This window comes from Aptenodytes patagonicus, chromosome 3, assembly GCF_965638725.1.
Source record: "Aptenodytes patagonicus chromosome 3, bAptPat1.pri.cur, whole genome shotgun sequence".
NCBI lineage: Eukaryota > Metazoa > Chordata > Aves > Sphenisciformes > Spheniscidae > Aptenodytes > Aptenodytes patagonicus.
The window spans coordinates 1,166,268-1,193,195 of NC_134951.1; the positions used below are offsets into that span (position 1 = coordinate 1,166,268).

The window sequence follows — 26,928 nt, forward strand, 5'->3', positions numbered from 1 at the left end:
ACCTCCCCAGGCCTTTTTTTCCCCAAAAAAGTCACTTTTTAGAGCCGTTATCTGCCGGCGGCAAGCGGCCCGCCGCTCCCGGCCGGCCGCTCCCCTCAGAGCCCGGCGCCCTCCCGCCCTGCAGGCGGCGCCCTCCCGCAGCCGGCCCCGCGCCTCGCCTGGCGGGGCGGGGCGCGGTGACGTCACGGCCACGCCGGGTGGGCCGATGCGGCGGCGGGAGGCGGGAGGCGGGCTACGGCGGCCGGCGGGGGCCTGGGCGGGCGCGGAGCGGCGGGACCGGGGGGACCGGGACCGGGAGCGGGCGGCGGCGGCGGCGCGGCCCGGCCGCCATGGAGTACGTGACCGCCGAGCAGCTGGCCGGCTTCGGCAAGTACAAGGTAGCGGCGCGCCGAGAGGGACGCCGGGGTTGGGGGGCGTCGGGGGCCTGGCCGTGGAGCCCGGAGCTCGGGGGGCGCCTCGGGGCCTGGCGCCGTGAGGGGGGTGTCGGAGGGGGCCGCCGTGCCTGGGCGGGAGCTCTCGGGGGACGCCGTTTGGAAGGGAGATGCCGGGGGGGTTGGGGGGGGCTGCAGTGGGGCCCGGAGCCGGAGGGGGGGGGTGTTAGGTGCCGTGGGACCCGGTGCCGTGGGACCCGGTGCCGTGGGGGGCGGGAGGTGCCGCGGGGAGGGGTGCTGTGGGACCCGGAGCTGGGGGGGGGGGGGGAGCTGCAGTGGGGCCCTGTGCCGTGGGGGGGAGGCGGGGGCTGCCGTAGGTCCTGGCCCCGTGGAGGGGGAGCCGCGGGGCCCGGTTCCGTGGGGCGGGGGCAGCCGCAGTGGGGCCCGGCGCGGTGGACGGGGGGTGCCGTGCAGTGGAAGGGCGGCTGTACGAAGTGTGTGTCGTGTCTCCGCCCCACGGTGCCCCACCGTGGGGTGCGGTGAGGTCCAGGGCGGTGGGGTGGGTGCTCGGCCCCGTGCGGGGCCCCCTCCCACCCCACGCGCAGTTCCCTGGGTGGGCCGTGCCGTGGGCCGTGCAGCGGGGGCCAGTGCAGTGCAGCGTAATAAAAACGCTTTCTCCCCTCTCTCCTCCGCCCCCCAGCTCTGTCATGGTGGGGTGTGTGGGGCGCTGGGCGCAGTGAGGACCGGTGCGGTGAAGGTGTGACCCGTGACCGTGTGAGACGGGGGGGCCCCCCTCCTTGCAGGAGGGGACAGGGGGACCGTCGTGTGCCCTGCAGCGAGTCAAGGGGTGTCTGCCTGCAAACCGGGCACCCCCAGCCTGTTTCCCAGCGGGGACGAGGACGCCGTGTGCGATGCTGTGGGGTACAATGTCCAGTGCAACGCGGTGCGAGCGTGTCCGCGTGCCGGGTGGGCAACCCCAGACTGTTTGCCCGCCTCGGGGAGGACAGGCTGCGTGCCGTGCAGTGGGGTCCGGCGTGGGGACAGCAGAGCGTGGGGCGGTGGCAGCGTGATCGCACGCCAGCTGTGCTCCCCCAGCCGTGCTCCTGGGGTGGGGACACACCTTCATGTCCTACAGTACAGCACAGTACAACGTTATTGAGTGGGGCGTGATCACATTCGACGTGTGTGACACCCCCCCCCCCCGCCCCCCCAGGCTGTCCCTGGGAGTGGGGGGCATCGCTGGGCGCCGTGTGGGTGTGATTGGGAGCGGCGCTGTGGCAGCTTGCCTGTCCCCCGACCCCTTCCTGGGCTGGCAGCGACGTGGTCAAGAGAGGCAGCTGTGGCATGTCACCGCGTGCAGCGAGGTCGGCGCCTTGCCGGGTTGCGCTGTGGTTGCCCCTGCCTGCAAAAGGGCCGCGGAGGAGGGAGCTCTGGGTGCGTGTGGGTCTGCATCACGGTGGGAGCATGGCCAGCCTAGGGACTCACCCCCACATTTAGCTCAGGACCACGTTGCTCCAGCCCTGTGGCTGCTCCCGGCACAGTCAAACCCACAGAAGCGTGCCAGAGATCGTCCGCATCTCCTCGCGTGAGCGTGGCGGTCTCTGTCTTGTTGAAAGCACTGGAAACCACTGAAGGAAGCTGCTGTAAGTGCTCGCAGGCTCTGCTGTGGCAGCTCAAATCTCTAGGGACGGTCGTCCTTCCAGGGTGGTTCATGGGGTGTCACTTCAGTGTGCAGGACAGTTAGGACAAGTCTGTTTTCGTCCCCGCTATACAAAAAAGATGTCGACAGGCTGGAGAGGGTCCAGAGAAGGGCCACAAAGATGATCAAAGGACTGGGAAGCCAGCCATATGAGGAAAGGCTGAGAGAACTGCATTTGTTCAGCCTTGAGAAAAGAAGGCTTAGGGAAGACCTTATCACCATGTTCCAGTATTTAAAGGGCGGCTACAAAGAAGACGGAGACTCCCTTTTTACAAGGAGTCACATGGAAAAGACGAGGGGTTAATTTTTCATGAGAACAATCAGCCATCGGAATAACCTCCCCAGGGAAGCGGTGGATTCCCCGACATTGGACACTTTTAAGATTCGGCTGGACAGGGTGCTGGGCCATCTTGTCTAGACCGTGCTTTTGCCAAGAGAGGTTGGGCCAGATGATCCTTGAGGTCCCTTCCAACCTGCTGTTCTATGATTCTATGATGTGTTCAGGGAGCAAAGCAGGTGACATGCTGTCTTGTGTAGCTGGGTGAGGCTGGCTCTGTGGGTCTGATCTCCTCCTGGAGCAGCCTGTGAGGGCAGGAGTGGTCAGGGCTTGCTCACGCTCTCCTTTTGCGCGCTCAGAGCTGATGAGCTGGAGATAAATGGACTTGGTAGAGTGGGTTTGACCGATGTGACAGGTTGCGTGAGGCATCCCGTGAAAGACAGATTGTATGGGGATTCATCAGTAAACTTTAAGTGTATTTAGAAAGGCAGTGAAAGATAGCGGTTTTGCGTGGGTGCTGGAAAAAGGTAAGGAAAACGCACTCGGCTTTGAGCCAGGCCCCCCAAAGTGACGAATTTTGCTCCTGCGAAGACAATGCTTTTGCTTGAAGAGGGAGACTGTCGTGTGTTCAGCCTGTTTCCAGTAGTGCCTGGAGGGATTTGTGGTGTTGCTGCCTTCCCTCCCAGTACCTGTGTGGTGATGAGGAGGGGGTCTCCATCCTCTACAGGTGGTGCTGGCAGTTGAGCTTGGGAGGGTCCAGACAACTGCAGCAACCTTCTCGTTTGTGTGGCAGGCACTTAAAGACCTGCTCCCAGGTCACGGTCTTTCTGGAGACACCTCTGATGGAAATGCTGTTGCAGTTGAATCTATGAACAGGACGCTGAATGCAGACCAGGGCGAGGAGGAAAGTCCTGTCTAGCATATAAAGCACAGCGTGGGCAGCCATCGGCCGCTGACTGTCACCAGTTACACACTAGCGTTGTGTTTACTGGTCTTGGTTTCGGATGGCATAGGGCTGAAATGTGTAAGCAGGTCGCGGATAGAGCTGTGGCTCCCAGCCTGGCACAGCTGAACCAGCAGGCAGAGGCCAATAAAGCTGTGTTATGCCCTAAGGGCAGGACCTTGGTCTCACTGGCAGAATTAGCTTTGCTCAAGAGATTGTGGTTTTACTGATTCAATAGGGACTTTGATAACAGTGGGTGGATTCACACTTCTTGCTCAAAGAGCATCATTTCTGCCCTGTGCTGATGCTGATCCTGGTCTTTGTGTGCTCCTCAGGGCTGTGCCGTGCCGCAGTGTTAGTACCTGCAGGTGAAAGCACGTTGCTGGAGATCACAATAAACTGTATTGAGAAGAGCAATCAGTGCTGACACACTGGATTACCGTAGGGGGTAATGAAGCCCCAGTTGGTCTCTCTGCAGTGCTGCCTTCCTACATGACTTGTTTGCTTGGGCAGCTTTTTTTTTCTTTGCTATTTTAGCCTTGAGAAAGCGGCTGATCCAGGCACAAGTCTCTGATACTGGGTCACATATTCCTGCCTTGCTTTAGGCACTGAGGCTTGTCCTACTCTCCCCTTTCCTTGCCTTGGAGGTGCGACTCTAGATCCATCACCACTCTGTTGACCTCCTGGGTACAACTAACTTGCCCAGAAAACTTCTGCAACAGCGTAAATGGTCATCCCAAATGGACAGAGCAAGGAAGGAGCAGCGTGGGATTTGTATGGATGGCAGTGCAAAATAACGGAAGAGTAACATAGCTGTTGCTGAGCTGCTTTTTCTGCCTCGTCCCCAGAGTGGGGGGACGTATTGGAAGAGGTCAGTGTGTGGCAGCAGCACAGCAGGTCACCTGAGAAGGTGGCTCATATGGTGTAACTTGAATATGTACCCGAAGCCAGTGTAGCTGGAAAGCACCTAGGACGAGTGGTTGCTTTTAGGTGGGACCAGCCAAAAAGGTGATGCGTGGTCAGAACCAAACCCTCTGCAGGAAGACCCTGCCAGTTCCTGCTGCAAACGGCTCTGCAGCCTTTGACTCTGCCTCAGCCTTCAAGCTGTGCCTGGCAGAAGCTCTCCAGCCTGCACGCGATAGACTTGGAGAAGAGCAAGCAGATTCGGGGGGGATGTGGAGGAGGCAACATGTGTCCAAGGGAAGGAACATGTCCATGCTCTTGGAGAGGAGTTAGTGTCCCTGGAGCTGATACAGCAGGAGCAGAAGAGCTTCACGCAAGACGATCCACAGCTTTCTCCAGCCCTGGCTGGTTTACTCCTCCCGTTGCTGCCAGGGGCGCATATGGGAAGTGGCAAGTCAGGAGTCCAGATGGCTTTAGCTTTGCAGCGTGCACATTTCTCCTGGCTGGGAGAGAGGTAGGTGTACGCTCCTTCTGTCAGAGGCTGGCTCAGTGCCACGGGTGGTAGGGGTATAGACGGAACCGTCCTTTATCTGCTCTTGAAGGGACACTGAAGAGCTCTTCTGCCCGAGGAAGCCGTGCAGCAGAAAGTGCAGCGTTATCGGAGAGTTTTTATTTGTACCTCTATCACTTCTTCAGCAGGAGACTGTGGGATTTGGGTGTAGTGTATGCACCTTTGGAGACAATTTAAGTTAAGCTAACCTAAAATGGGAAGGAAGGGTTTCTCTGCCAGGACAGATACATCCTCTGTAGCTAATGCGTTACAGCCCTGCCTGGCAGCAGCGTGCTGAGGCTTCCCCCGAGGAGATGCTGTACGCAGTAGTCAGAGAGCTGGACAAATCCCAAGTGTGTCTTCCCCAGCACTTCCTCTGGCTTGTCAGCCTAGTGCGGATGATTGATGCTTCTGGCAGGGCGGAGGTCTTCATGTAAAAGATAAAGCTCTTGTTTTGAGGCTGTAGAGCGGGGTGCATGTGTCGACCTTCCGAAGAAAAGCAAACCAGATGCTCGGCTGTTGCCGAGTATTGAATGTCCTCTGCCAAAACCAGATGCTGTGTTACTGTTAAGTATTGAATATCCTCTGCCAAGAAAGATGCAGCCAGGCACTGCTGTTTCGGAGTGTAAACCTTGCAGTTGGATGCCAGAGGTCACGATCTGCTTCTTAAAAACCTGTCTGCAAATCGCTTTCTGGCAGGCTTCTGGGCAACCTCCTCCTATAAAATTATGGGGAGGGGGGGAAATGGGACTGTCTGGAACATTCACAGAGGTGTCTGCTCCTACTTTGCTTTCTCTAGGAGAAAGAACTACCCCTTTCTTCCCTCCAGACTGCCTCCGAGTCCTGTTTTCACAGAGCAACCCAAACAGCCCTCCCTTGTGCAAGTTGTCTCTGCCTTTCCCGAGTGCAGTGCCCAGAGCTGGATGCAGCGTGCGAGCTGAAGCCTTGCCAGCGCAGCAGAGAGGGGAAGGATGGCTTTGTGCGTTGCATGCAGCACTCGTATTACTTCTGCTCGTGCGTCTCGATGAGCTGCACGTCACTTTCTGCGGCATTGTGACTCTCCGTGGTTCATTTCGGTGGGTCGGGAGGCTGTGCTCGCAGCTGCCACGGCGCCAAGAGCAGCTGCGGAAAGCGAGACTGACTGCAAGTGAGGGCAGAGCGCTGCAACTTCACGTGTCCTTCGATGGTTTGTCACAGACAGCTTCGATGGTTTGTCACTGTTTTTGTATTCCAGTCACGTGCCCTGCGTTTCCTGTAGCCTTTCCTTGCCTGGTGTTGTCTGAGCTGCTTGTGATTCTGCTTTATTCAGCTCTACCCTGTGGGGTCCTGCACTGTACTGGTGTCCTGGTGTCTTCTGGTGTGATGGAGTCGCTGATGACTCTTCCTGGGGCATGTCTTACAGCCAGATGTGTGGTCGCTGTGTGGCTCTTTCATCCAGCTCACGTGGGAGCAGGGAAAGTACTGGAGTGATGTGTGTTGTGTATGGGGCTCTGGCCACGTGTGTAAGTGGTTTCTGCCTGTGTGTTTTCCTCACCTTGAGAGCTGGGTGGAAGTGCAGGTACGAGCCTCTGTCGTGACACCATCTGGACCTCAGGCTTTCCTTACGGGTATGTGTTATCCTCAGGAGTAATGGTTTGGGGGAAATGCCAGCGAAGGAGGACGTGGGAGTGCTGCTCCTTACGTGTGGCACGGGAGGGACGCGAGAGGGAAGGCAGTGACACGTGTTGTATTTGGGCCTAAAGGCTGGCGTCTCACTCCAGAAGCTTTGGGAGCAAGTATGAGTTCAGTAAGAGGAAAGTGAATTGGGGCTTGGGAAGTGCCTTTTGTAGCAAAACTAACGCACCCTAAAATCCTTCCATTTCTGTGTCCTCACTTCTGAAGCAGGAGCTGGTGGTGGCAGCCCGTGGGGAGCATGCAACCAGCAGTGGCATGGGGGAGGCTGGTGGCAGCCCACTTGCCGGTGGCTCTTGTGAAGAGGCTCTTCGTCTCATTACCTGCATGGGCAGTAAAATGAAGTCCTCTTGGTGTCTGTTGCCACATGCCTGCTGGGCTGAGGCCTGGGAGCAGCTGGCAGTGCTCAAGCACTCAGAAAAAGTGTCCAGACTCGCTGCTCATCCCACCTTCTCTCTGCAGTGACCTGCACTTTGCTGCATGCTTGGCCGTTGATCTGCTGTGGGCTGGTCCCGTTCTCCCAGCACAGAGGCCCTCGGCAGGTCCCAGCCTTGCTCTCCCACCGAGGCGTCCAGCATAGAGCTGCCCAGAGCAGCCACCGCAGGACAGCTTGCAGCAGCGAGGGGTGACACCTCTTGCCTTGGGAAAGGAGGGCTCTTCTCCAGCTGAGGGTGGAGCAGCTGAACTGAGCATATCTGTGTGGTTGAGAGCATGCAGCACCAGGAGGTGCTGGTCTGTTATCCCAATAAGAAAGGTGCTCAGACTCTGTAAGGTACCATTTAAAATGCTATTATTAGAGTTAACACTATAAGGAGAGAATAGCATAGATAATCTTACATCCCTTTAGATGGTGGGAACTCCAGGTGGTGTAGCATCAAATGGGCCTCCGATCCATGCGCAGAGTGCTGGGCAGACCCTATACATAGAAGATATTTCCCTCATTTCGATCACTTGAGCTATTAAAGGATTTTCTTGCAGGAAAACAACTTCATTCCTCATTTCCAGTGTCAGATGCAAAGGATGTTCATGAGAGCTTCTTGCTGCACTTCTAGATAAAGGCAAGGACATGCAGGTGGCCCAGTCACTGATGCTGAGTGGGAGCTGCCTGCAGGCTCCTCTGCTGCAACGAGCTGGCTGAGTTTATCCTGCGGCCGAGGGATCTGTGCAGCACAGCAAGGGCCTGGGCACGCTCAGGCTGACTGCGATGTCGGTCACTGACTCCTCAACGTACAGCGGTCTCTCCTGGTCAGGGTCACTACAGCGGACTGGGTTTGCAGTATGTCAAGCACGGTCGTCCTGCAGTGTCAGATGAGACCTTAGCTCGGGAGACCTGGTGCACTGAATGCACCAAAGGGCTAGGCATCTAGCTTAAAGGATTTCTTTTTATTGTGTGTTGTGGTTTAGCCCCAGCCGGCAACTAAGCCCCACACAGCCGCTCGCTCACTCCCCTCACATGGGATGGGGGAGAGAATCTAAGGGTAAAAGTGAGAAAACTCATGGGTTGAGATAAAGACAGTTTAACAGGTAAAGCAAAAGCCATGCACGCAAGCAAAGCAAAACAAGGAATTAATTCACTCCTTCCCATCGGCAGGCGGGTGTTCAGCCATCTCCAGGAAAGCAGGGCTCCATCACGCGTGATGGTTATTTGGGGAGACAAATGCCATCGTTCCGAACATCCCCCGCTTCCTTCTTCTTCCCCCAGTTTACGTGCTGAGCATGACATCACACGGTGTGGGATATCCCTGGGGTCAGTTGGGGTCAGCTGTCCCGGCTGTGTCCCCTCCCAGCTCCTTGTCCCCCCCACAGCCTGCTCGCTGGTGGGGTGGGGTGAGAGGCAGAAAAGGCCTTGACTGTGTGTCAGCACTGCTCAGCAGTAACGAAAACATCCCTGTGTTATCAACACTGTTTCCAGCACAAATCCAAAACACAGCCCCGTACCAGCTACTGTGAAGAAAATTAGCTCTATCCCAGCCAAAACCAGCGCGCTGTGGAAAGTACTTTCCTCCTGGCTGCTCTTCTCCCTTTTCTGCACCCTTCTTCCAGGTGGGACCCCCTCATCTCCTGGGCTGTCACCAGCCCGAGCCGGCACCAGCAGCAGACCTGCCAGGCACTGCAGATCCACGAGTCGTGCATGTATCGCGCTTTGGCTATTGATTAAATGGTTTCTGTAGGTCCCTTAAGCCGGTCCCACGTGGTGTCCTCTCTGCCCTGAAGAAGAGGGTGCTCTTCCCCTCAACCAGCCTCGAGAAATCCTCTTGCCTTCAGACTTCAAGTGTCATGGATAGCAGGGCTACAGATGCTGCGCTGCGGGAAGCAGATGGCTGGAAGCTGTCCCTGGCAGGCTTTTATAGGCTGCTCTGGAAATACGAGCCCTAAAGAGATCTCTGCAGGGTTTGCTCTGCTGAGCAGACACCAATGTGTGCCAGTGGCAGTTCAGACCGGTGGAACAACAACAAAACTGGTAGTGAGAGTGGCAGAAAGGAAAGCTTTTTGATGCTAGTGATGTGGATGTGAGGCTTGAGGCCATGGTGATTAAAAGGCCAGTCTTCCTCACCCCGAGACAAACAGCTTGCCTTCTCCTGCATGGTCCTTAGCAGGAAGAGTGTGAGGGAGGGGAAGCCTTTGAGCCTTGTTCTTGAATCACTTAACTCCTTCCCCAAGGGCTCTTTTAATTGCTCTGAGACAGTGTGTCTGCCTTTAAACAGCGCGCAGCTTCCCAAGGTACTGCTCGGCTGTGCTGTGTGGCAGAGGATGCTGTAAGGAAGTCCAGAAGTCCTCCTAGCCTCCGTGACTTCTAAGATGAGCAGTTGTAAAAGAGGTGTTTTTCTTCTTTCTTCTCCTGTTCTGCGGTTAAGTTCAGGGTTTTGAACCTCTGCCCAGCTAAGTGTGTCCCTCGCAGCTCTTGTGGTCTGAAAACTGCCCGGCTGCCGTGGTTGGAGGAGACAGTAGCAGTGCTTATAGGTTAACTGAAAATGACCTGGCTCACGAGTCTTGGCTGAGCTTTTGCTCTGTGCTAAGCAGTGAGATGAGGGTAAGGGATTTATCTTGCTTTCTAGAGACACTTCTGATGTGTGTTGTAAGGTTTTGATGAGTGATGAGCTAGTTCCACTCCCAGGAGCTAGCCTGTGTGTGTTTACATCTCTTCATCTTCAACAATCCTGAAACTGCTGCCAGCAGCTCGGGGTGCTGTTTGCTGCTGCCACAGGTCTGGTTTCTGAGCGGTGGCCTTTGCATTACAGGATATTGAAGATACTGAACCATATTTTGGTGGGGGATTTCCAGACTCCCTGTTTTTAACCACACAGTGGCAATGATGAAGCCCTTTGTGGTCGGGGACTTACTGCTACTTCAGTCCACAGTGGGACCTGCAGGGTTTACTAGGAGGAACTTCAAACCTCTGTGGGTTTTTGTAAGAGAAGATGATTCGCCTGGGGACACGCAGCTTGGCTGTATTGGCTGCCGAACAGTAGGTGCATCAGCATGACTGCCGGGCCAGGGCTGCTCTTCTTTGGGTGGTTTGGTTGATGCTCGTGGGGTGATGCTTGTACTGCTGCAAACCACCTCTCTGCCCCTTCCTTCTGGGGAGGGGAGCTGTCTTTGGCTCCGCACTGCTCTTTGTGTGGGTTTTTTACTGCAGTCCCTACCCTTAAAGGCGTGAATTGGGCGGCTTGTGTGTGCGATGGGTGCAGGTGGTGGATTCCTTGTCCTGTCCCGCAGCAGGAGCCCTCCCAGCTCTTCTCTTGCTGTGCAGGTGAAGGATGCAACTCCCGCTCTGCCCAGCTGACTGCTGCCCACATCCCTCTGCATCCTTTGCCCCACCTGAAACAGAAGATTGCTGTCCCCAGCTGGTGGTTGGGGACATCTGTTAAAACCGGGTGCCTTTCTCATGGGTGTGAGTGCAGTGGAGGAATAGGAAGGAGAGCTGCTCCTCAGCAGCCTTTTGCTCTTCAGATTCCCTTTAAAAAGAAAAAAGTCTGTTATTTACTCTGCATTTTTGCTTTGGATATCTGATAGATCTTTGCACACACCTCCCTCCTTTGCTGTCCTGCTTGGGGTCTGCTGTGATGGTTTTATGCATCTCCCGCACCCTCTATAGGGAGCAGGCCAAGCGCTCCGGCACTGCTGGGCTCCCCTGTCCCTGTTGTCAGTGTTGCCACAGAGCCGGTCCCAAAATTAATGACCACAGGCATGTGGAAAGGAAGGAGTAGTTGAGGTGGGTGGTACCGATAAGCGTGCTGGTGTATTTGGCTGTTTGACCGCTTTTCACGTGCTGGAGGAGCCTCCCTAGCCCTGTCGGAGAGGCAAGGGTGGTGGGTGGCACGCGGAGGAGAGCCGGGTCGCAGCTCTTGCTTTGAGTGCTCGCCCAGTGTCGCAAGATGTGCAAAGCAGTCACTTAAAAATAGCGTAGGCTGCTTGTCAGTCCATCTTGGGTCTCTTTTTAATTGCACTGATAGTCTGTGGCGCGTGTTGAATCTTGGCTACGATGAACTCCATCATAAAAGTCACTCTCTGCTAATTAGCAGCAAGTATTTGGCTGTTGGGACTGTTTGGAAGAGAACCGGAGTGCATTGTGGAAATTAAAGTATCACTTCCCGTAGCTGGCTCAGAAAATGGCCGCGTTATTAGGGCTTGTATAATTGACCTGACTTGCTGTGCTTGAAGTCTTGCACGAAGCAGGATGTCAGGGCTTACGAAGTAACACAGCTTTTTTCTGTTAATGGTGAATTTCCTCTTTGTGGAGAGGCGGGACAAGGGATACAGAGAGGCAGTGTTATGTGCTACAGAGGGTTATGTGCTTTGGAAAAAAATGTTTTATTTGTGCCTTTCACATAGGCTCTGTCGAAACTTGAAGGTAGTCTTCCCCTTCCTTCCCCGCAGTGCCTTGCTTCATCTGTAAACATCTCCTGATGCGCGTGGGCTTGTGTTTTCCTTTGATAGGTATACTTAAGTGTTCGCCTTGATTTCTTTTTCTAGGGATTGTAATGAATTCTCATTTCTTGCAGTGACTCGTGTATTCTCCTGGTTGGTGGGTTGGCATCCAACCCAGCTCTGTGCTGGATTCAGCCCAGTTCTGCCATGGCCTTGTTGTCCTCTGGAGAGGAGACTGGGGCTGCGGTCTTGCGAGTGTCTGCAGCTCCCCAGTGGCTCACAGGCCACCTGAAGAGGCCAATTCACCTCGCTGATCCAGAAGGAAACGGATTTTGGGGTGGTCTGTGGGACTGAATGCCCTCGGGAGGGCGGGGGGGGTGTGTGTCGAAGTGTACCTGGGGTTGGCGAGCGGCCGCTGCCTCCTCCCCTGCCCCTTTGCCCGGGTTGCGCTGCCATGCTCGCCCTGGTCCCTTCTGTTCTCCTTGGGCACCAGGAGCAGGCTTGCAAAACTAGTCTGATACCCCTCTCAGGTACTTCAGCCCTCTTTCGAAGTCCAAAACAGCTCTGGCAGCAGCAGGAAGGTCTTTCGGCTGTCGCAACGTTATTTTAACAGGTTTCCTGTTTGTGCATTTTTTGCTTCTGCCTTTTCTCCCTCCACCCCGTTTTTCCTCCCAGAGTCGCTGCCCTGATCCCTCACTTCCCACTCCAGAGGCTCGTCGCTGGCTGATCCTCCTCTAACTGCATCCCTGCCTCAGGCCCCTGAAGGTTCATCTTTCCCACTCCTGTGCTCGCCATCTGTGCATCCTTTCTCGAACTGTAGCGGAAGCAGTGGTGACCCATATTCACGGATATTTAATGCTCCCAAACAGAGCAAGCTCCTGGATGCAGTGGAAATTGGCAGGCTGTTTGCTGAAGCCTGCCATCAACATCAAGTGTTGCTCCATGTTACGTATCCACGGGGGAAATGATTTCCCCCCCCAGCACGGTGATGGGACGGGGTCGGGACTTGGCAGTGGAGTGGTGGGGCTGGCTGCCTGCTCCGTCCCACCGCAGGGTGACCCCAGTGCCAGCACAGAGCTGCAGCCCTCTGGATGAGCTGGCTGGAGCTCACATAGCCAAAGATCGACTCGGGTGCGGGCTCCCTATCGGATGGGTTTTTGTGAGGTGAGCTCCTGGGGTGACCACAGGCAGGTCCTTTCGTGAGCCGCTGTGCTGGAGAGCGAGTCTGGCCCGTGGAGGGGCCGGGTCTGGGTTAGGCTGGATGGAGATGTGCTGTGTATCAGCTCTGCCCGGGCCACTTGATGATGCTTTGCATCCAAGCGTGCTTGTTTTATCCCTCTGCAGTACCTCTGCTCTGAGGTAGAGCTGTTATCCCGATGAGCATTGCTCTCCCCGCAGCCGATTCCTCCTGCCGGAGTGGGGCTGTTGCTGCACGCTCCCCAGCCACCACGCTGGTGGTCCTAAACACCTCTTCTGCCCCCTGAGCTGCGGGGAAGAGTGAGCTTCTCCCCGATGCTCGTCACCATCGGCTTTGCTGGAGGAGTGGTCCCACGTCTGTGTTTGCAGAAGGTGGAGGATAATCTTCCAGCTGGTGCCAGTGAGAGCTGAGGCTCTGAACGGGAGAGAGTGCCTTCAGGGCAGGAATCTGGTTTTCCCAATGAATTCGCACACCCTGTGGGGCTTGGGGAGCAAGAAGGAGGCTTCCGCTCAGTGCGGTAGCTCCTCTTGGAGGAGAGGGGCTCTGACCTTGCCGGGACCCCTGCATGCTGTGTTTTGAAGCGTCTTTAACTGCTAGATATCTAAAACCTGCCTGGTGAAAAGCAGGCAGGAGGAGGGAAGCGATGCTGGCATGGAAGCTTGCGCTGCCGGCTGCTGGGGCAGGCAGACGGGACGTCCTTCGTGCTGTTTTCTGCCTACCGAGCTGCTGCTGCTCGTGGTGGGAGCCAAACCTGTCGGCTCATGTGGTGATTGTAGATTTACCACTGCCAACGTGCTCCATTCTTATGCCAGCTGAGAAATGACCTTAGAAAAGATAAACAGGACTCGAGTTAATAAGTACCATTAAAGCACGATGTGACTTCTCACGCATCAGCGGAGTGTGAGCATAGTGCAAACGTGACTTGTTTGCGCTGGCACGGCTCTGCTCAATTATGTTCGCCGGGGATTGTCGAGTTCGCAGCCTCCTGGCTTATCTTGAGCCTGATGGGAGAAGGTTCTTAGCCTCATGCCTTCTTCGTACTTAAGGAGATTTATAGGAAGCAGCCTTATGGACTTGCTGGAGCTGCTCTGCCGAGGCTCCCTCTGCCCTGCTCCTGCCGCTGGTGCAAGCGGTGAAATGTGGGCTTGTGGCCGGCAGTGCAGGCTGCCGTGGACCTTGCCGGAGTGCCTGCGAGCGAAATGGGGTGTACAAATCCATCTTTGCTTGCTGTCCCCAGCGCTGGTGCCTGTGCCACCAGCGCTGTCCTCCCCCAGCCCACCCCGGATCCGTTCGGGTGTCAGACACCGGTGCGCCCAGGGCACCCGTGCAACAATGTTTGGTCTGCCGCTGGCTCCCGGTAACCAAATTACTTAAAAGCAGCATTGTTTTTCTGGACAGGAAGGCTATTAGTAGAACCTGGGCTATAAATCTGTATTTTTTTTTTTTTTTTTCCCCTCCTTGGACACATAATTGGATCTTCCAGAAACGCCCTGGTTGCATGATTAATGTTGTTTTTAAGCTGTATGAGCCATTTGCGTCTTTAAATCCCATAACGATGCAGTCAGCTCACTGCTGCACCTGCGATGGCTCCTTGGCAGCCGGGACTGTCTGCCGGCTGTTGGGGTGCCCTGTGGCACCCTGCGGGGTGGCTGGATGGAGCAAGCGGGGGGCTGGGCGATCCCGTGGCCATCCTGGCACGGACAGGGTGCAGGAGAGGCTGCCGCTGTACGGTGCGAGTGATGAGATTGTTGCTGCAAAGTTGGCTCTGCTCTTTTCTTAAGAAGTTTAAAACCAAATCCCGAGGGGACTGTCTGGGCTGGGTTCCCTCCTTCCTGCAATCGTAAGGAGAAGCGATGTCTGCGTGCACGGTGCTATTTTAGAGCAGGGCACCTTACAAATGCCTGTCTGCTTTGAGAAGAAGGCTCTGGGGCGTACAAAATTCCTTCCGTGCACTCACGCTTTTTGTTTGACCTTCTCTTCCTGAAAATGAAGGAGAAATCAAGAGCCCTAGCTAGTGGTAGTCATCGGCTGTGATAGAAAAAAGACTTGGAGAAGGATAATAGTCACATGCGTGAGTCACTAGACCAGTGCGTTGAGATCTAAAATGGAAAAGGTGATGCTAATTTGCAGTGAGGATGAGGTGGGTGAATGACAGAGCCGGTGCCGTGCGTGGTGAGCTAAAACACCACTGTGTTTATAGCCTCGAGAGTGTTTCATCAGAGCAGCCGCAGCAACTGACTATGAGACGAGTTTTGGGGGAGTACGAGCCCCATGCCTCAGGCTGGTGCTCTCGGGGGCGGTCGGGCCCCTTCCTCAGCTTTGCTCCAAGTCACAAGCGTGTATGAACAGGCAGATCGAGACAGATATCCCGAGCCTGTATTCCTCTGGGAATGTCAGTCTCCAAAAACGTTGGCCCTGAAGGGCTGACGCGGGAACGAGGAGCCTGGCTGAGGGCTTCCTTCAAGGACAGGCTGCTGCCTCCATCACCAGCGTGGCATGACCAGCTTTCTTCCCGTGGCGTGGGCTGGAGGGTGAGCAGCCAGAGGAGTGAGCTGCAAGTGAAGCATCTCCGCAGCTTGCTTTGCTTCCAGCTCTGACCACGCAGAGGCCTTACGCCCCGAGGAGGTGGTGAGTGTGCCCGTGTTGCCTGTCCTTGCCTGTCCCTCCTCCTTTGCCTGCTGCCAGCGTGCCCAGCAGTGCTGCTGGCCTGCTGTCCCCTACGGAGCGGAGAGCTCGCATGCCGTGCAGGTCGGGAACCCCTTCTCACTAGCGCAGAAAGGTAAAGAGGTAGAATGTCTGTAGGAAGGAAACCAAATAACGAAAAGCGGTTGCGGGGAGGCTGGGTGTGGTGGACGTTTTTGAGTTTTGTAGCTGAAGATGCCTGGCTGGTCATTGGTATTCTGGCAGGCGGCCTTGTCCTGGCTGCCGTCCCTTAGGGTGGCAGGCAGCCTGGTGCTGGAGCCAGCCCCAGCTCGGTCCCTTTGGTCTGTTGGTGTCCTCTGAGCTGGCAGAGCACCTACCTGCCTTGCTCAGCAGGCAAAGAATCATAGAATCATTGAGGTTGGAAAAGACCTCTAAGATCATCGAGTCCAACCGTCGACCCAACACCACCATGCCCACTAAACCATGTCCCTAAGTGCCTCATCTACACGTCTTTTAAATATCTCCAGGGATGGGGACTCAACCACTTCCCTGGGCAGCCTGGTCCAATGTTTAACCACTCTTTCAGTAAAGACATTTTTCCTTACATCCAACCTAAACCTCCCCTGGCGCAACTTGAGGCCATTTCCTCTCATCCTATCGCTTGTTCCTTGGGAGAAGAGACCGACCCCCACCTCGCTACAACCTCCTTTCAGGTGGTTGTAGAGAGCGATGAGGTCTCCCCTCAGCCTCCTTTTCTCCAGGCTAAACAGTCCCAGTTCCCTCAGCCGCTCCTCATCAGACTTGTGCTCCAGACCCCTCACCAGCCTCGTTGCCCTTCTCTGGACACGCTCCAGCACCTCGACGTCCTTCTTGTAGTGAGGGGCCCAAAACTGAACACAGTATTCGAGGTGCGGCCTCACCAGTGCCGAGTACAGGGGCACGATCGCTTCCCTACTCCTGCTGGCCACACTATTTCTGATACAGGCCAGGATGCCATTGGCCTTCTTGGCCGCCTGGGCACACTGCCGGCTCATGTTCAGCCGGCTGTCGACCAGCACCCCAAAGAGGCCCCAAGAAGTGGCCCTCCAGGAGACCGGTTGAAGCTGGGGTGGTTGTATCAGCCAACCTCTGCAAAACAGCTGCCCTCTCCCCTGAGAAACAGGTCATTCCAGGTCTTTGAGTTCTGCAAGCAAGGTGGGAACATGTGTGACCATGGGGAAAAGCTGCTTATTGACTATCATCCCCAGTCCCAAAACGTGAGGGGAGAGGGGAAAGCTTCCTGGGACAAGGGCCTGGGGAAACTTCCCCGAGGTACCTTACAAACACGAGCATAGAAACTCCAGAGCGCTTCCCCTGCCTTGCTCCAAGCGTTGTGTCTGTTTTCTTGTTCCAGGCTGTTTTGGGGATAATGAGATTTAATCAGTCTCCAGCTCTCCTCCTCCCCTAACCAGTGGTTCAAATCCTATTATCTCGTAAAGCGTTTGGAATTCTGTCCCCTGAAATTGCATTAAGCTGGGATGGAAATTCCTCGCGGCTTAAACATCGCCTCCGTACGGCATCGAGTTCAGGGTTTTGTTGCTGCTTGCTCTGCAGCTCCTACGGGCTTGCTGGCGTGGGGACGTAAGCGCTGGGGCTAATGCCCAGTGAGATGGACTGATCCGTCACGGGGAGGGCGGGGAAGAGCTGGTGGGGGTACAGAAATGCTTGCCAAGGATGGGATTCACCCAGCTAGGAACAAATGCTGTAAGCTCTTAGCCTGTGTGCTCAGGGCTCGGCGAGACCCGGTGCCCCTTCCTTGTGCTGGCATCTGTTTTGTGGGGTGTTGCTTTGCCCTTTCCCACCACTTTCTTCCCAGCTTTTGAAACGGACAGACTGCTTCCAGGGGAAATGGGGTTTCCAGCCGAGGAGAGGAGCACAGAGGGAGGAACAAGCTGTGGATGCAGGGACGGTGGCTAGTTCAGGGCCGTGGGGTGGGTGGGGACCCGGAGCTGCTCTCTGCTGATGGGTTTCCTTCAGCCTTATCTCGGGGAGTGCATAGGTTATGTCCGTGGTGGTGCAGGAGGGGCGGAGGCTTTGATTGCTTTCCGTAACGCTGCTCGTAAACTTGGGATTAGACTCACGTGGGTTGGCTTGGTGGCAGGTGCCGATGCTGGGGAGCTGCAGGGGTGTTGTCCCAACCATGGGGACCCAGGGTGGGTTGGTGCCAGGAGCTGCCCTGCTTGGCACTGAGCACGTCAGCCGAGGAGTTTCATAGCCTATGGAATTTTTCTTGGGATTCTTATCAAAGTGTTACTTGGGGAAGAGGACTTTAGACGGGGTAATCTTTGCTAGGAAGGGGCTGTGAGCTGGAGAGCAGATAACAGCTTGTGGTGCTCTTGAGAGCCAAATGATGTCAAATTTTAACTTTCTAACTGGAAAGTGTTTCATGGCTTGTCTAGGTCTCTCTTTCTTTTTTTTTTTTTTTATTTCTCCCCCCCCCAAAATGATCTAAAAGGGTTGGGGTGAGGGGTAAGAGCTCTTCCTCCCCATTTCCCAAGGGCAGCAACTGCCTCTGCAGGTATCTCAGCTCCTTAACGGAGAGGAGCCCTCTGAGACCCGTCCTGCGTGGGGTACCCACGGGCCTCCTGGTGTTCACCCGCCAATCTTCCCCCTTTGGAAATGTGGACTCCAGCTCACTGAGCTGGGTGCAGGCAAGGAGCAAGATGCTGATCCTTCACCAGGTGAGCAGGCAACTGCTTCAAACTGCTCTGCCTTAACTGAATAAGGAAAAATGACATGGGTCCTACCTCCGAACAGTGAAATCTGTCACCTGTGCTGCTACGATCACTTTGCTCCCTTGCTGGCCCCAATCTCTGTCCCCATCTCCTGCGGTGGGGCTGGGAGCTCAGCTGGGAGCCCCACATCCCGTGGTGCCCACGAAGCAGCCCAGGTCACCTGTGTGGCTGCACCGGGAAGCCGGTGCCTCTGCACTTCTCTTTAGTACCAAATGACCCTAAAACTGTGACGGGATGTGCAGGATTCAGGGATACTTGTGGATGTGTGGTTGTATGGTGGTGTGTATGGTGTTTTGGAGTATCTGCAGGACAAGGGAGAGGTTGAAGACCTTGCTCATAAATATCTGCTGTCTTTCTGGAGGAGAAAGTTTCTTCCAAGTGACTGGAGATGAGTGAGACACTGATAGCTGCCATCTCGATGGCTTCGACTGAAGCGCGCTAGTTCTTGTGCAGGACCTCTGGGGTCAGTCACCGGTTGTGTCTGGGTCACTCAGAGCTGTCAGCACAGAAATGTGTCCCTGGAAGCTCCCCGTTAGTATCCTGTCCATCAGAGAACAGTCTCCCGTTTTGGGAACCCCACCAAGGGGGCTCATAGCTGTCCTCCTGGAGCCTTTGGCAAAAGGGGTGCTGGGGTGTGAGAGCTAAGGAGCCTGGAGACCAGTGGTGCTGCAGGAGTGGCCCCAGCTCTCATGGTTGGTGGGGAATTCTCCCGCTGTCCTTCTGCATGGCACCTTTGGGTGCTGAGCCAAGAAGGTCCCTGGTCCTGCTCATCTTGTGGGGCAGGACTCAACAGAGTTGCTCAAGCAAGAGCACACTAAGCTGTCCTCGGTGGGTTGGTCCCACGGTGTGGGTGCTTGGGGCCATGGGACTGTCGCTTCTTCTCTGGCTTGTGAAGAGTGCCACCAGGCCTGCCGTGTGGCCATCGGGGTGTGGGGCTCTGGCGGGAGCGTTGGCTGCAAAGGAGGTTGCGTGTCCTTGGGTCTCTTCCCACCTTCCAAAAACCGTTGTGGTGGGCATGCTACGCACTCTTCTCGTGGGGCTGCTCCCTGCGGAGGGGAGGCATTGGGCGCAGGCATGAGATGTGCAGCTGAGAGCTGCCTCTCTGGGTCTGTGGGCAGTGTCGCTGGAGCTGGTGGGTGCTTTTCGGGTTGTTTAGCACCATCCTTGGTGAGACTCCATCCTTGACCCAAGCGTTCTTGCAATGCCAAGACTTGGGTAGCTGGCGTCCTCACGGAAAACTCAATATTCAGGATCTCTGGCTTTTTGCAAGTGTTGGTGGAGCCCTAACTATTGCTTTTTGTTTTTCCCCTTGTCGTTCACAGTACAGTGCCGTGGACAGCAACCCCCTGTCCCTGTATGTCATGCATCCCTTCTGGAACACAATAGTGAAGGTGAGACCTTGTCCTGTCCTAGTGCGATAGCAAAACTCCAGTCACCACAAAGTCTTCTCTGTAAAACTCTCAGCTGAAAAGCCCTGCTTCGTTTGTGGTGCAACTAATTACAAAGGGCGCTGCCTTCCAGCCTGCCCCCAGCTCACTGCATTGCAGCCTAAAGCTTCCTGCTGCCCTGTGAAATGCCAGATGCGACTAAGCGGTGTTGTCTAACACCCAGAGGATTGTAACCAGGTCTCTGCCATGGCTGGGAGCAGCGCGTGGTCCTTATTACATGTTTTAATGAGTTCATGTGTTCTTTTGCTGCTTTCCCATAGATCTTCCCTACCTGGCTGGCCCCAAATTTGATAACGTTTTCTGGCTTCCTGCTGCTTGTCTTCAACTTCTTCCTCATGGCATACTTCGACCCTGACTTTTATGCTTCTGGTAAGGCTGCCTGTTCCTGTTTGGATGTGAAGCATCAGAGTGGTGAAATCTGTCAGCTCCTCTGCCGTGACTTCTGGTGCTCGTTGATAAGGCCTCTTAGTCTGGGCCTTCCCAGAGGCAGGTGGCTGTGCCAGAGGAGGGACAGAGCTGAGGGGTTGAACTCGCTGGGCTTCATGATGAGGACTTGTCCGAATACGACACCTTCCCTCCGGCTGCTGGGTGGATGTGAGCCTGGCTGGCAGCGTGTGGGCAAGGGAGGAGGAAACAGCCAAAATCTTGAGTAGTAATTGGCTCTGCCTACAGAGTAGAAAAGAACCCAGTGCCCTCATTTTAAAATCTGACAGGGTTATGTGGGAAACTGCTTCCCTAAAGTTAGCAGGTAGAGCCTTGTTCTTTGCATCCCAGCTAATTGCCCTCTCACAAAAACATGCCAGCACCATGTTCAGACTAACAGAGGCAAAATCCTCTTTCTCAGTTTCACCATTCTGCATAAGGCAAGGATGTGCACAGCTTTAAACTTTTTAACAGTACCCGTAGAATGGTTTGGGTGGGAAGGGACCTCTAAAGGCCATCTAGTCCAACCCCCCTGCCGTGGGCAGGGACATCTGCAACTAGAGCAGGTTGCTCAGAGCCCCGTCCAGCCTGACCTGGAATGTCTCCAGGGATGGGGCATCCACCACCTCTCTGGGCAACCTGGGCCAGTGTTTCATCACCCTCAGCGTAAACAATGTCTTCCTTCTGTCTAGTCTGAATCTCCCCCCCTTTAGTTTAAAGCCATTCCCCCTTGTCCTGTCGCAACAGGCCCTGCTAAAAAGTCTGTCCCCATTTTTCTTATAAGCCCCCTTTAAGTACTGACAGGCTGCAATAAGGTCTCCCCGGAGCCTTCTCTTCTCCAGGGTGAACAACCCCAACTCTCTCAGCCTTTCTCCATAGCAGAGGTGTTCCATCCCCCTGATCATCCTCGTGTCCCTCCTCTGGACCCGCTCCAAGGGGTCCGTGTCTTTCCCGTGCTGAGGACCCCCGAGCTGGAGGCAGTGCTGCAGGGGGGGTCTCAGCAGAGCAGAGGGGCAGAATCCCCTCCCTCGACCTGCTGGCCACGCTGCTTTGGATGCAGCCCAGGATACGATTGGCCTTCTGGGCTGCGAGCGCATATTGCTGCCTCATGTCCGGCTTTTCACCCACCAGTACCCCCAAGTCCTTCTCGGCAGGGCTGCTCTCAAGCCCTTCATCCCCCAGCCTGTATTGATACCAGGGGTTGCCCCGACCCAGGGGCAGGACCTTGCACTTGGCCTTGTTGAACCTCATGAGGTTCACAGGGGCCCACTTCTCCAGCTTGTCCAGGTCCCTCTGGATGGCATCCCGTCCCTCTGGCGTGTCGACCGCACCACTCAGCTTGGTGTCATCTGCAAACTTGCTGAGGGTGCACTCGATCCCACTGTCTATGTCACTGATGAAGATATTAAACAGCACCGGTCCCAATACGGACCCCTGAGGGACACCACTTGTCACTGGTCTCCATCTGGACATTGAGCCGTTGACCACTACCCTCTGGATGCGACCATGCAGCCAATTCCTCATCCACCAGACAGTCCACCCATCAAATCCGTATCTCTCCAGTTTAGAGAGAGAGATGTTGTGGGGGACCGTGTCAAAGGCCTTACAGTCATCCAGACAGACGACATCTGTGGCCCTTCCCGTGTCCACTGATGTAGTCACTCCATCATAGAAGGCCACTAGGTTGGTCAGGCAGGACTTGCCCTTGGTGAAGCCATGCTGGCTGTCTTGAATCACCTCCCTGTCCTCCCTGTGCCTTAGCAGAGCTTCCAGGAGGATCTGTTCCATGATCTTCCCAGGCACAGAGGTGAGGCTGACAGGTTGGTAGTTCCCAGGGTCCTACCCATGTTCATCTGTTCATGAATCTGAAGGTTCAGTTGTGTCCCCTTCCTTATGGGGGTGTCCCAGGGAAAAGATTACACTCAGTCACTTATCGATAGCTTCCTCTCTATGTTTTTCCCTCCCTTTGCCCTGCCAGGTTTGGTTTAGGTTGCTCGGAAGAGTCCATCTAGTTCTTCTAAAACTGGGCCAATCATCAAAACACAGTTAAGTGGGGAAAAATGCTGGTTTCTTGGGATTGTCTTTGTTGGTAGGTAGGCAAGTACTGTTTTCAATATGCCGGGCTTTCAAAAGCTCGGGTGGCATCAGTGGCTGTTAGCTAAGATTTGGATTGTGTTTTGGTCCGTGAGCCATAGGAAGAAAAGCTGACAGTAGTAGCTCAGGGAAGGAAGCTCAGTGTGAGAATCCCCAGGACATCAGATGTCCAGAAACTTGGGCTCTGCCAAAGGGATGGTGAAGCTCATGCTTTGGGACCCTTTTGTACATACATGTTATGCATGTCCTGATTGGAAAGACAACTTTTGATTTTGCTGGTGAGGCCTCCAGAAGCTTGTGCCTTTCCTCCTCGTTGGATGGTTTTGTAGACGTGATGCCCTCCATTTGCTGCTGGAAAGGCACCAATCTGCTGCTCTAAGGAAACGGGAGGTGGCATTTCATGGAATCATTGTTCCCCCTAGGAGACCTCCGTGTGCCCTCCTGCGAGGCTGCTGCCAAGAAGCCGTGCCTCTTCCTGCTTTTTTTTCAAACGCACCTTTGGGCTCCCTGAGTTGCAGACAGCTAAGCTGGCTATCTGCCAAAACAACGTTGGAGGAGGTGGAGATGCTATTAAGGAGGAACTCTTGTTTCAATTGGCAGGATGCAGACTGGAGACTGGGAGGGGAATCCTGACGTGTTTCTGCAGGGGCAGGGTGTTGCCACATCTCAAAGAGGCTCTGCTTGATGCTCTGTGAGCAAGTGATTGAGGAGAGTCTGATCTGCACACACTTCCGTGTCATGCATTTGGGCTACAGTTGCTAGCTGCCATCACCAGTTCTTAGATCCCATGACCCTGGGGAGCTGGGGACAGAGGACAACTATGTCCTGGAAAGCAAAGTTCTCGGTGACCCGGTTTCACGTGCTGTTGTGGAACAGCTCTGCCATCATGTCCTGGCAAGCTAACATCTCAGTTTCACTGTTTGAGTAGTGTAGGTGCTTTGTCTTGGTCAGCTGCTGGTCCTTGTTGCTGTGCCTCTTGTGCCAAAATAAACCCATTGAAAGTACATACTGACTTGGGTCTTTCTGATCTCTGCAGCTCCTGATCACCAGCACGTTCCGAACGGAGTGTGGGTCATTGTGGGTCTCCTCAACTTCATTGCCTATACGTTAGGTAAGACTTTATCTAGTTGATTGTGGGGGTTCGTGTCTGTCGTCTGTTCATGCTGCGGCTGCATGTCGTCTTATCTCCGAGCCCGTTGAGAAATTTTTGATTCTGGGCTTCTGCCATGCACTAATCCAATTGCTGCTCGGGCTGCTAGAGCAGCTTCTGGGAGCTGCTTTGCAAAGTGGCTAGAAGGAAGTTGTCCCAGAGCAGCTGATGTGAAAGGAGAATGCTGGAACTGACTTTGGGACGAATTGTGAAATTCTGTCTTCAGTCTGCTTTAAATAAATGTAATCTCGTCAGACGTTATTGTATTTTTTCAGTCTCGAGTAGAGCAGGGGGGTGGGAAGTGCACTCCCCGTTAGAGGATGGAGGCAGTGAAAGCTGCTGTTCACTGGCCGCGCGCACTTCGTCAGCTGCAAACTGGCCCATTGCTTTGTGAGGGGGTGTCCAGCAAAACTCCCCATTTCTCCTTGTTCTCTTCCCAGATGGCGTTGATGGGAAACAGGCTCGCCGGACTAACTCCAGCACGCCCCTGGGAGAGCTCTTTGATCACGGCCTGGACAGCTGGGCGTGCGTGTACTTTGTCGTGACAGTCTACTCCACCTTTGGACGGGGCTCCACGGGTGTCAGTGTCTTCATTCTCTACCTCCTCTTATGGGTGGTCTTGTTTTCATTCATCCTCTCCCACTGGGAGAAGTATAACACAGGGATCCTCTTCCTGCCCTGGGGATATGACATCAGCCAGGTGGTAAGTACACGCCGCAGCCGCTGCTCGGCTTCAGCAGGAGCTCAATAAAGCTTGTTGGAGCACAAGTCTGATGAGGGGCGGCTGAGGGAACTGGGGTTGTTCAGCCTGGAGCAAAGGAGGCTGAGGGGAGACCTCATCGCTCTCTACAACCACCTGAAAGGAGGTTGTAGCGAGGTGGGGGTCGGTCTCTTCTCCCAAGTAACAAGCGATAGGACGAGAGGAAATGGCCTCAAGTTGTGCCAGGGGAGGTTTAGATTGGATGTGAGGAAAAATTTCTTTACTGAAAGAGTGGTGAAACATTGGACCAGGCTGCCCAGGGAAGTGGTGGAGTCCCCATCCCTGGAGGTATTTAAAAGACGTGTAGATGCGGCGCTTAGGGACATGGTTTAGTGGGCATGGTGGTGTTGGGTCGATGGTTGGACTCAATGATCTTAGAGGTCTTTTCCAACCTCAGTGATTCTATGATAAACTTGCTAGCGTGCCTGGGGTGCAGTAGAGCCCACTGAGGTGTGCGAGGGATGCATACAGCTCTGCTACGTGTCCAAAGTCTTGTAAATCGGTCACTGCAACGCTCTCTGGAAGTGGGTGTCTTCAGCCTGTCTCCAAGCATTGTGGAGGCGGAGAGCTTTCCAAGACTGCTTGCATGACTTTGAGCTATAATTGCTTTAGTGAGCTGGGGTCACATGGCACTAGAGTTTGATTGCTCAAAACCATTAATTCCAAGGAGGTTGGTGTGGTTTTTATTTTGTTCTGAGTAGCTTTTGTAGATGGACTATCCACAAAAAACGAGGCTTGAAGAATGGATATTGCCTTGTGTTTCCTCTGGCTGGTTTCTGCTGTCCTAAGATGCATGTTTTGGCCACCTAAATCGTTGCTCTAATTAGTTTCCTGCATTAAACCAATGTGGGTATGTTCAAGGCTAGAAGTTTGGGGTGCCTTTTGGCACTAGCAGGATGCGTGCCAAAATGTAGCGGAGTAACTAATTGGCATGTTAATCACTGTGCCTGGAGCAAAGGTTCCTGGGGAGGTGCCCCTCTGTACGTGGTAACTGGGCAGTGGATGTCGAGACTGACGGTGATGGACCCTTTGGTATGTTGGCGTGTCCATCTCTCATTAAGGACTCCTCTGCAGGAAGCTCTTTCTGAAGAGCCCATCAGAACTGGGAGCAAGCTCTGGATGATACAATTCTCCTTTACTGCTGGCAGCCGTCCTTCCTAGCCAGGGTGCAGTCGCACAGCACCGCACAGCACACAGTACTCCTTTATCTTCTGGCTTATCAGATGCTGGGTGGGAAATGCAACAAGTTGGAAGTAGAGTGCAATTAATGCAGCTGCATTAATTGCAGTAATCATCTCTGCTAGTAAAAGGAGAGCGTAGCTGGTCCCCTCTGACTATACTCTGACCACTTTCTCCAAAAGCATTGCATAACCCTAATGCTTTCGCATCTCTGCCTGTTGCAGAAAGGCAGGGGTGGAGGGCTAAGCTGCCCTGCAGCGTGCTTCCCTCAGCTTCAGGGTTACTATTAAAACTGAAATACCCCTTGTTAGCTTTTTCCCTGTAATTGCTTCAGCAGACGGATAAGAAAGGGTCCCTGAACAAACCCTCCAGGGTCACTGCAAGTTGTAGTATAAAACCTCTCTCTCGTGCTTCGAGCATCTCGTGAGTTCAAGCTGCGCGAGGGCATCTTTGCTCCCGCTGCGAGGAGCAGCTCCTGGTCGTACCCTTCTCAGCAGCTCAGCCACTACGCTTACTAGACCTGGTCTCGTAACGCGGGATGTTTGTGGATTTTTTTTTTTTGTATTTTTCTCCTTCCTGCCGGTGGGGAGAACTGAACATGATGTAGCTTAGAGCGTACTTCTCAAGGCTGCCTTTCCCTGAAGCTGCCTGACACACACGTTGCGCTGGCGGGTCGGGTGCTGCCAGACTTGTTTGTCTGGTTGCTCATGCCTGCTTGTCCTGTGCTTTCTTTCAGACCATTTCAATTGTCTACATAGTGACAGCCATTGTGGGAGTTGAGGCCTGGTATGCACCTTTCCTGTTTAATTTCTTATATAGAGACCTATTCACTGCAATGATTATTGGTAAGAAACTCCATGTTGAAGCCTGTCTTTTAAACTCCACCTTTTTAACGAAACCCAATGTCTTAATTATATGATAACGCTGTTCTGTTTGCTGTAATGAAAACTCCTGTAGGCTGTTATTGAAGTGACTAATTGAGGGTGTTCTTGCAGCCTGCCCTTTCCCAGGATTTCAAAGTATTGTTGTCTTCCGCATAGTTACTTCGGAGAAGTTAACTCCAGCCTGCCCGGGTCTGTGTTGACCAAAAGAGAAAGGAAGCGGAGCGCCGCGCTCATGCCTCAGATATATTTTTGTGCCAGTCCTGAGGGTATAGGTGCATGCTGCTGCTCGGGGGATCGGCCCCGGTGCTGCCTACCTGGGGCTGAGGGTTTGTGCGGACAGACACAAAATGGTTCCTGGCCTGGAGCGGCGTAGTGGGCAGATGAGAGAGGCTGAGGGTTGTGGCTGCTGCTTGGGGCCGGGTGTGCCAGGGTGCCGGGAAGCAGCTGGAGCCGAGCACCGGCTCCTGGACGTTAAACAGGAGACTCCCTCGTGCCTGGGACCTGCGAGCGTGTGAAAACGCGTCTCCTCCAAATAGCTGTGTTGTCCAAGCGCTGGGGCTGCGGGCATCGCGTTGCCCGGGGGAAGCACAGTTTGTTTTTAGCGAGAGCCGTGGGGTTTTTAGGGGATAAAACACAGCCCAGTGCATGGGTGGGTGCTGGGAGCCGGCGGCCAGTGGGGACACCCCCCCCCCCCGGTGCTCAGGCTCTTTGCGGAGCGTGCTGGGTTTGCTGCTTGGGGCTCCGTCTCACCCCGCAGCACGGCTGGGGCAGGACCCAGAGCCCAAACGCTGCGCAGGAGCCTGGGGCTGCTGCAGGAGGGAGGTTACAGCCACAGAGGTGGGGAAAAGCACTCTGCTGCTTGGAGATCCTGCCCTCCATCCACCCATCTAAAAATTAAATAAAGTAAAATTAAATAAAAGCCCAGCCGTTCTCTCCAGTGATCAGTCAGAACAAGCCACTGCAAAGGGGAGACTAATGCAGGTGAAGCTTAGCGGGGGAGGGCTGTCTTTGCTTAATGAAATTCGGCTTATTCAGAAGTTCTTGCTTAGTTGAGTTTTTCTTAGTCTGTGTCCCTTTCTTTAGAGGTTAATT

General features: G+C 54.7%; 1 protein-coding gene across 2 annotated transcripts in view; it reads left to right on the forward strand.

Moving 5' to 3' along the window:
* The first annotated feature begins 301 nt into the window (after positions 1–301).
* SELENOI (selenoprotein I) overlaps positions 302–26,928 on the forward strand; it is a 33,254-nt gene continuing 6,627 nt past the window's right edge. For both annotated transcript variants that reach the window (XM_076332481.1, XM_076332482.1), the window contains exons 1-6: positions 302–377; positions 19,221–19,289; positions 19,607–19,715; positions 22,900–22,974; positions 23,454–23,716; positions 25,689–25,797. In XM_076332481.1, coding sequence (XP_076188596.1) covers positions 330–377; positions 19,221–19,289; positions 19,607–19,715; positions 22,900–22,974; positions 23,454–23,716; positions 25,689–25,797 — 673 coding nt within the window. In that variant the 5' untranslated portion in view covers positions 302–329. The remainder of the gene's footprint in view (positions 378–19,220; positions 19,290–19,606; positions 19,716–22,899; positions 22,975–23,453; positions 23,717–25,688; positions 25,798–26,928) is intronic.